Raw genomic sequence first — 8,493 nt, forward strand, 5'->3', positions numbered from 1 at the left:
ACTTCTTCAAATATTCCTTTTGCCCATTGTCTGTTTCTTCTCCTATGGAGAAGATCTCACCTTCCCCTTCTCATGCTTCCCATCCTGCATCTGCTCTAACTCCCATGCAGGTTAACCTGCCTATCACATCATACATTTCTGTTATTATATTTTTCAGTTCTAGAACTTTCCTTTCATTCTCGTTGATAGCTTCTACTTCTTCACCGGTATTAACCATCTTTTTTTCTGAACGTATTAATCTTGGCCTCATTAAAATTCCATGACTGATAACTGCACTGTCTAGGTACATTTTCAGATTTGTTTCTATTATTAAATTTTGCTCTTGATTTACCCATCAAATGTTTTTTTTTTCCGATTGTTTTTGACAGAGTGCTGGACATTCTATGTTTATTTTTATAATAAATTTATTTTTTATTGGTGTTTAATTTACCAACATACAGAATAACACCCAGTGCTCATCCCGTCAAGTGCCCCCCTCTGTGGCCCCCTTAGTGCCCGTCACCCATTCACCCCCACCCCCACCCTCCTCCCCTTCCACCACCCCTAGTTCGTTTCCCAGAGTTAGGAGTCTTTTTTTTTTAATTTTTATTTATTTATGATAGTCACAGAGAGAGAGAGAGAGAGAGAGAGAGAGGCAGAGACATAGGCAGAGGGAGAAGCAGGCTCCATGCAGGGAGCCCGACGTGGGATTCGATTCTGGATCTCCAGGTTCGTGCCCTGGGCCAAAGGCAGGCGCTAAACCGCTGCGCCACCCAGGGATCCCAGAGTTAGGAGTCTTTATGTTCTGTCTCCCTTTCTGATATTTCCCACACATGTCTTCTCCCTTCCCTTATATTCCCCAAATGAATGAGAACATATAATGTTTGTCCTTCTCTGATTGACTTACTTCACTCAGCATAATACCCTCCAGTTACATCCACGTTGAAGCAAATGGTGGGTATTTGTCGTTTCTAATGGCTGAGTAATATTCCATTGTGTATGAATGGATAAAGAAGATGTGGTTTATGGACATTCTATGTTTTAAACATGTAGAACTAATCAAGATTTTGCGTGACTTTGAGAATATTTTACCTTGATCTGATAGCGACACATAGTATGTAAGCCATGAGATAGATCTATGTAAAATATAGATCACTTTACAGATAACAGATGTCATCATCTAAAGAGTAGATTTGAAAGGAGACTGGAGAAGAAGGAGAGGTTATACACAGCATATTGGGCATTTTGGGAATACATTGGGGCAGATGCTAAAGGATGGCACCTGAGACTGGGGCAGTTGAAGATAGAAATGAGGGGCTCAGTTCAATGAATGCAATGCTTTAGGACATTGATGTGTTGGTTTTGATTCACTGATGATATTGCTGGACTGAAAATGTGTCCTCACAAGACAGCACAGGAAATCATATATACAATAGCAATTTCTATGATATGTGATTTTGTTTTGAAAATATTTGGAAAGCATCATGGAAACGGTATAACAAATATCTAGTTACACATATTCCTAAGCTTTCATTTCTTTGCTAATGTCTATGGATCTTTGCATTTGGAAACATGAGTGATAAGAGCTGGACTCAACTTGTAAGCTCAATTTAAGAAAAGCACAATAAAGAATAATTAGGCTAGCTGCCAGGGCCCTGATATAGAAATGGAGAAGGAAGCTGGTGGTGAGGGTTAACAGAGATCATTTCATCACTTGGATTTTATGACATCAACCTTACTTGCAGGGAGTACAGTTCCCCCCTTTCTCTTTTACCTCCTCCCTTTCCCCTTTGATGCTTCCCTGAAGACCCCAGTGTTGAGATTCTGGTTAAGTCCCTATTTCAGGAGGGGTCTCATAAATATATTCCAGGGAGCTCTATTCCTCAAAGCCAGAAGTCCTATAAAACATTCTGGGTTTTGTAGAAATCAAGAATTTCTGAAATGTGTGTCAATGTTTCTATGTGTGTACTTGATTTGCAACTTCCAAGTATATTTTTGCTCCCTTCTAATTTGGGACAATGAGTACTGGGCTGGATCTGGAGAGGTCTCTCCAGGACATGATGACATAGGACGGGTTGCCCCTGTGGCTGACTCACCTTGATGATGCTGTTTCATTCAAGAGCTATTAATGTGGGCTCATCAACAGCAATAGTGGCAGGCACAACATTTACCCACCCTATCAAAGACTCCTGCATAAACCATGACCCGTGAACATCAATTCCATGAATGGGGCCATGTTTTTAATTCCCTATTCTATCAGAGCAGGAATCAGAGAAAAGACATAGGTCACATACAAAATACCCTAACTGCAATTCACACATTTCTAAATATTGCAGTTCCTTAGAGAACTATTTCCCAACTGTGTCCACAGTGCTAATTACCTGGGGACCTTATGTCTTTTGATGTCAGGTCACAGAGATTCTTCTATAATAGAAAGGGGGGTATGGCTTGGTTTTTAGATTTGTAGAATGAAACCAAGGTGGTTTTCATGTCGATTGAGATAAGACATGACAGAGAGAGTGAGAAAGAACAGAACACCAGGCCTCCTAAGATGAAGCCACACAGCCCAAACATAATGACTCAACCCCTTAGTACATGAGTGCTCTAAAGCCAGGGTGGGTAATAGGTCAGCTCTACTGACCACATAGACTTACCCTTGAAAGATTGTATATGCCCCTATCAAAGTGTGGGAGATCTTAAAAACTACACAGACTGTTCAAAAAGCCAAAGCTGAACCAGGCCACTATTTTTGTGTTATGCCCCAGTCATCTTGGGAAATCATATTACATCATTGCTTATGAACACTTCATGAAAAAAGGATTGTCCAGGAAACAGATAGACTTTCCACTAGGAACAACTAAATCAGAATTCTTAGAAACCAAGAGGAAGGAAGAAAGATGCCTCAGCCCCTCCATGCTGAAAGATTCCTTCAAGTGGCATTGCCACAGTGTGTCTATCCCAGTCACACTTCCAGGTGCCCCCACACCCTCCTTCACTCTGCTCCTCCAGGGCTTCTGCCCATGAGTATCCTAGAAGACAGGGCTGCTTATCAGGCTGGGTGTCTGTCACCACAGTGCCCATCCCAGGATTAGTGATTGGTGTTGACAGACATGAAGGCCACACTGGGCTGAGAAAGAGGGTACAGGCATCATCAAGGAGCAGGTGGGACAAGGTGACTGGAGCTACCATTTTCTGAGCTATCCTCAGAGGCCCTGGGATTACCCTCCATGTGTCAAGAGGCTCATGTGCAGATGCCCTGGTGGGTGTCCACAGAGGGCAGAGCCCTTAGTCAACTTTACTTACCCACCTTCAATCCCTGTGACTATATATGACCCCTCTTTAGAAGGACCACCCCATTGTGAACCTGGCTCCAGAGTTGGAAGAAAGAAGCCTGGGCAGCCACAGTGGCTTAGTGGTTTGGCGCCACCTTCGACCCAGGGCATGATCCTGGGGACCCAGGATCGAGTCCCATGTTGGGCTTCCTGCATGGACCCTGCTTCTCCCTCTGCCTGTGTCTCTGCTTCTCTCTCTCTCTCTCTCTGTGTGTGTGTGTGTGTGTGTGTCTTTCATGAATAAATAAATAAAATATTTTTAAAAAACAGGAAAGAAGCAGCAGGTGGCTATTCCCCAGCAAAATTGTCTGCATTCCTTTTGAGTGGAATAGATGAGAGGCATGGAGACATTGGAGGATGGATGAATAAAGGAATGCATACATGGAAGAATGGAGGGATGGAATGCTGAGTGAAATAAGTCAATCGGAGAAGGACAAACATTTTTGGTCTCATTCATTTGGGGAATATAAATAATAGTGAAAGGGAATAGAAGGGAAGGGAGAAGAAATGGGTAGGAAATATCATAAAGGGAGACAGAACATGAAGACTCCTAACTCCTAACTCTGGGAAACGAACTAGGGGTGGTGGAAGGGGAGGAGGGCGGGGGGTGGGGCTGAATGTCTAACGGGCACTAAGACGGGATGAGCACTGGGTGTTATTCTGTATGTTGGCAAACTGAACACCAATAAAAAATAAATTTATTATTAACAAAAAAAAGAATGGAGGGATGGATGAATAAATACATCAACCAACCAGTGGGGACCCTGCAAGAACCACTAGGGCAGCCTCCCTTGAGATGGGGATTCTGACTGACCCAACACTCTGCACCTATAGCCAAGGTAAGAGCAATAATGATGGTCAATTCTCCACCCCTTGTCATGGGGGGAAGCAGCATTTATAAAATATAATATAAAAGATGTGGGATAGTGCAAAACAGACAGAGACCCAGAAAGTGCTCTGAGATACCTTTAATTCCCCTGATACTGAACAGACCGGGGACTATAGACTGACTGTTGCTCTCTAGAGGGAAAGGAACTCCTGCCTGAGGAGCCAGGGGCTGCTACTCTGCCTATTTCTGCACACAGGTACTGTTCAGGAGGGAGAACTGGGAAAACCATGGTCTGACATCCACAATAAAGGTGCAGTCCACCTGAAAAGGAAAAAAGCAATCATGAGATTAGAACAGTTTAACACATGGAGAGCACTTAGCACGAAGGACTGAGAAGGAGTTCAAGGTGCATGAAAAACTACAAATGATGTAAAGCAAAAAGAAACAGTGGCCTAGGGCAGGATTTGAGGAGCTCAAGCCTCCACCAGAATGACAGGCAGGAGTTGCTGAACGTACATATGTGGTACAGAGGCTCCTGAGAGGGTGTCTGGTGGGACCATAGCTTGCCCTCCAGGGGTCCTGCCAGTACCCATAACACTGCCTGGATGCCCCTGCCCCCATGAGCTCTGAGGGAGCTTGCAGACTGCCCACTGAGGGTCCAGCTGCTGCAAACCCATCTGGAAGGGAGGCTGCCCCTCAGGCTAGAATTCCCCACTGAGGGCATCGTCCTGACTCAGGTTCATGCCCAGGGTCCAATTCCCCTAGATAAGATCATCTTATAGATAATGACACAAGAAGGTCCTTACACAGGCCAGCTGTGAGCACAGCACTCAGCTGGCTGCTCTCCTGGGAGCAGCTCTGTTGGCCTAGAATAACGACATTCTCCCTCAGTGGGGAACCCTGGGACCTGGAAGGAGAGAAGCCAGGACTGTCTCTCTGTCCCATTATCATCCCTGACAACTTCCCTAAGCCTCTTCCCATCAACCCTCCTTTATATGAATGCTCATCAGATTCTCAAACCTTTTTCTCTCGTGGGCCTTCTTGCAAGGGGCAGTTGTCCAGATCTTCATCCTGTTTTGCACAAATGGTTTGTCCCAACTCCAATTCCATTAAATATATCATGGTAAACTTCTGTTAAGAAAAATTGTAGGAACTTCAGTAAAATACTTTGCATTAATAAGAAAAACAGAGAACCAAAAGGAAAACAGGCAACAACTGTGAATGTATGTATGTAAATGAATAAGGACATTTGTACGATGTCTCTTATTTTTCTTATTTTTAAATTGATTTATAATAAATAGAGACTTAAGAGTCTCTATTTTTTTTTTCAAAAAAAGATATTCCTAAATGCACCTGAAGCATGTAGTAGGGTCTTCCCTGTGGCGCTGCTCCTGATGACCTGTACCTGCTAGTCACATCCACACATGAATACACAGGAGATAAGGAGGTAAGAGGCTCATAGGACCAAAGGAGTCTTCTCAGGCTACAGCAACACTGATGGCACCACTGATTTCTCAGTCATAGCCTGGGCAGCATTGGCCAGACACAAGGTGAACACGCCAGTGAGTCTTCCTCTGGAGGGCAGGGTAACACGGGTGTGGTAATCTACTGATTAGCCATTGGAGCTGGCCATTCCTTCCAGGGCAACATCTAGATGGGAGTGTAGGGGGGTTTGGGGGCTGGGAATGCTTGCCTCTTCATGTGGGAGCTGACTACCCAAAAGGGCTCTTCTTGCTAAAGCTCATTTGGATATTTATAGGGCAGTTGCTGTTCCACATCTTTGTTAAGCTTCTATCAGAGGTTATTAAAAGTTACTATTTCATCTCGTTAAATAGAAGTGCCTGAAAACTCAAGAACTCAAACATAGAAATGTTACCAGAAATCACCATAGGGAGGAACCTGTCTCTCACTGGACTGACCTGGAATTATCTAGAAGGTTGACTTCATTTGGGGCTCAATTCCTGAAACAGACACATGATACCCACTCATGCCCCAATGCACACCAACAACACACTCTCAAACACACATGTGCACATGGAGTCATGCACCCCCCAGCCTCACTTGCATGGTCACTGGACCAGGACACGGTGGCTGGGAGCACAGGCATACTACCCATGCCCAAGGAGCTCCTGTGGCCTCCAGGTGTCCAGGTCTGGCTGCCATTCAAGGAAGAGGCAGAGAGTCAGAAAATGGGAGAAACTGAGGGAAGCCCGGGGGTGCTGTGCAAGGAAGGGCCCACACCCAGTGTCCTCAAGAGTGTGGTGCAGATGTGAGACCCTCCCTACCAGGGCCCACCAGGCATGCTGCCTGGCTCAGGGTTGTTCATGCAGGGACCAGAATCTTGGCATGGACAGAATGAGGTCTGGATAGCAGTTTGTATTCTGTTCAAAGAAAGTACAATGTGATAAGAATAAACAACAGTGGGAAAGATTTGCCCAACAGAGGCTAAGGACTCCCACATTTTCATCAGGCCCAACTTCTTCCCTACTCTTAAGGCTCTATACCCCACAGTCTTCTTCTGCATAGGCTGTTTCTGGAATCCTAAATGCAATGTGTCTTGCCCAGATCTGTTCATGTCTCCTCCAACCTTGCTATGTTGTCTTTTCAATTGATAGAGTCACTGCACACCCATGTGTTCTGGGAAAACACTAGGGGTCCATCCCATGTCTGTACACCCTCACACCAGTGCACCCCCATCAACCTTCAGCAGATGCAGAAGCCAGCCAGCCACTTCTTCCCAGTGACCAGGATACTATCCCCCTGCATCCTAGTCTCAGCCTGACATGGGCTTTTGAGCCCTGAATGACTTCCTTCCATGGATCTTCATATCTCTAAGGATAACATCTCAGATTTTCACCTGGGGCCCTAAAGGTGTCTCCAGCCCCACCTCCCCCTGCACTCCTTCCTCTCTGCATCTCCTTTTCTGTAACTCCCATCCACAGAACTTCAGGTTGTCTGCACAGATACACTTTGCTTGTTCCCATCCAGGGTTCTCTCTGGAGCTGCCTGCCCTTCTCATCCCCAACCTCCATGTGACTGGGTTTTTCCAGGAGTACCCACCATTGAGATGCCTTCTCTGACCAACCCCAGGCTCTCGGCCTCCCCTTGTCCCTGGGCCCCCACACCTACCTCTTTTCCCCAGCCTTCCACTATTCCACTCATGAACTCCAGGGCTGTCGACCTGTCCTCACCAGCATCACAGCCCAACAAGAACATGTCCCAATCTGTCTTCTCTACTGCCTCCTGCTCAGCCCTGGATCCACAGTGCTTCATGAAGCTTAACTGAGCATCACAGATCAGCCTTTGTGATGCCTTTCCTTCTTGGGCTTGTGTTTACCAGCTACCCCTTCTCTTAGTCCTTCTCATTTCTCATCTGTCCCTGCTGCTCTGGCTTGTCCCAGCTACCTCACTGGTGGCTGTTCTTCCCTCCCTCACTATGCAGCTGGATCTCTGCCTTCCATGCTTGCTTTCTGCTCAACTTCTTTCCATCTCTCCTCTGTTATTCAGGAGCCTTGCTCATGAAGGAAACAAATCAGAAACTTGAAGCATTTCTAATGAAATCTTATAACTTTTTAAATAATATTTACAAAATTAAAACATCCATTGATCTTTCTTGCACATCATGGACCCACCCACCCCCAAGTGTGGTCTCAGGGCAAACATGGAGCCACATGGAGTGAGGACACACTACTCACCTTGTGCTGGCTTCGCCGCACCCACAGCAGCTTATATGCATACTCATCTGGGTAGACTTGGTTGAAATGAAATACTGCAAACTCAACACACAGGGTGAAGTAATTTGATCTCCTACTAATGTCCACAAAGCTGGGACTGCAAACATGAGGCATCAGCACAATGAGCCCCAGAAGCAGGGATGCCTTCAGGAGCATGCTGTCTGGTGTCAGCCCTGGAGGCCAGCAACACATGGGTGGCAGGGTGACAGCTGGTGCGGGGACACCCTCCAAAGCTCTGCATCCCACACAGCCCTATCTCAAGGAGTCCCTGGGATGTTGGCCAATGCTCTGTCTAGCTCCTCCCTTTCACTGCCTGCCTTGTCCCTCCTATCATCCCTAACAGAAGGCAGAGCAAAGATTTACAATTTCCACCCCTTTGTTCCACATGCCTTGGACCCAGGGACATGCAATGCAATATGTTCTGTTTCCAGGGCTGCTTCCCCCTACCCCAGCACAGCCCTAATAGGCTCCAAAAAGAGGTCCTGAACCCATCTCCCTTGTTCTCACAGCCATGTATCCTACAGCTGCCAAGTCACAGGAACTCTTAGGAACACCAGTGGGCCCTGAGTCCTGGGGAGTTGAGGTAAAAACCAGGTCTACCTATGACGATGGCTGCAGC

General features: G+C 46.1%; 1 protein-coding gene across 1 annotated transcript; it reads right to left on the reverse strand.

The window, feature by feature from the left end:
- Positions 1 to 4,035: 4,035 nt before the first annotated feature.
- LOC102156375 (probable cystatin-15) lies at positions 4,036 to 8,120 on the reverse strand. The gene is made up of 3 exons (XM_038571350.1): positions 7,836 to 8,120; positions 5,161 to 5,271; positions 4,036 to 4,461 (listed from the first exon to the last, which is right to left on the reverse strand). The coding sequence occupies exons 1-3, from the start codon at positions 8,064 to 8,066 to the stop codon at positions 4,381 to 4,383; spliced, it is 423 nt and encodes a 140-aa protein (XP_038427278.1). The 5' UTR covers positions 8,067 to 8,120; the 3' UTR covers positions 4,036 to 4,380.
- Between the last annotated feature and the right edge of the window lie 373 nt (positions 8,121 to 8,493).

Source organism: Canis lupus, chromosome 24, assembly GCF_011100685.1.
Source record: "Canis lupus familiaris isolate Mischka breed German Shepherd chromosome 24, alternate assembly UU_Cfam_GSD_1.0, whole genome shotgun sequence".
In the NCBI taxonomy this organism is placed as follows: domain Eukaryota; kingdom Metazoa; phylum Chordata; class Mammalia; order Carnivora; family Canidae; genus Canis; species Canis lupus.

Bases quoted from the DNA above. Each gene is read 5' to 3' on its own strand.
- LOC102156375 (XM_038571350.1), bottom strand. From the start codon at position 8,066: ATGTGTTGCTGGCCTCCAGGGCTGACACCAGACAGCATGCTCCTGAAG. The intron at 5,272-7,835 runs GTGAGTAGTGTG...TTTTCTTAACAG, and splicing joins TGCGGCGAAGCCAGCACAAG to AAGTTTACCATGATATATTT. The intron at 4,462-5,160 runs GTTTGAGAATCT...TTTCCTTTTCAG, and splicing joins AAGGCCCACGAGAGAAAAAG to GTGGACTGCACCTTTATTGT.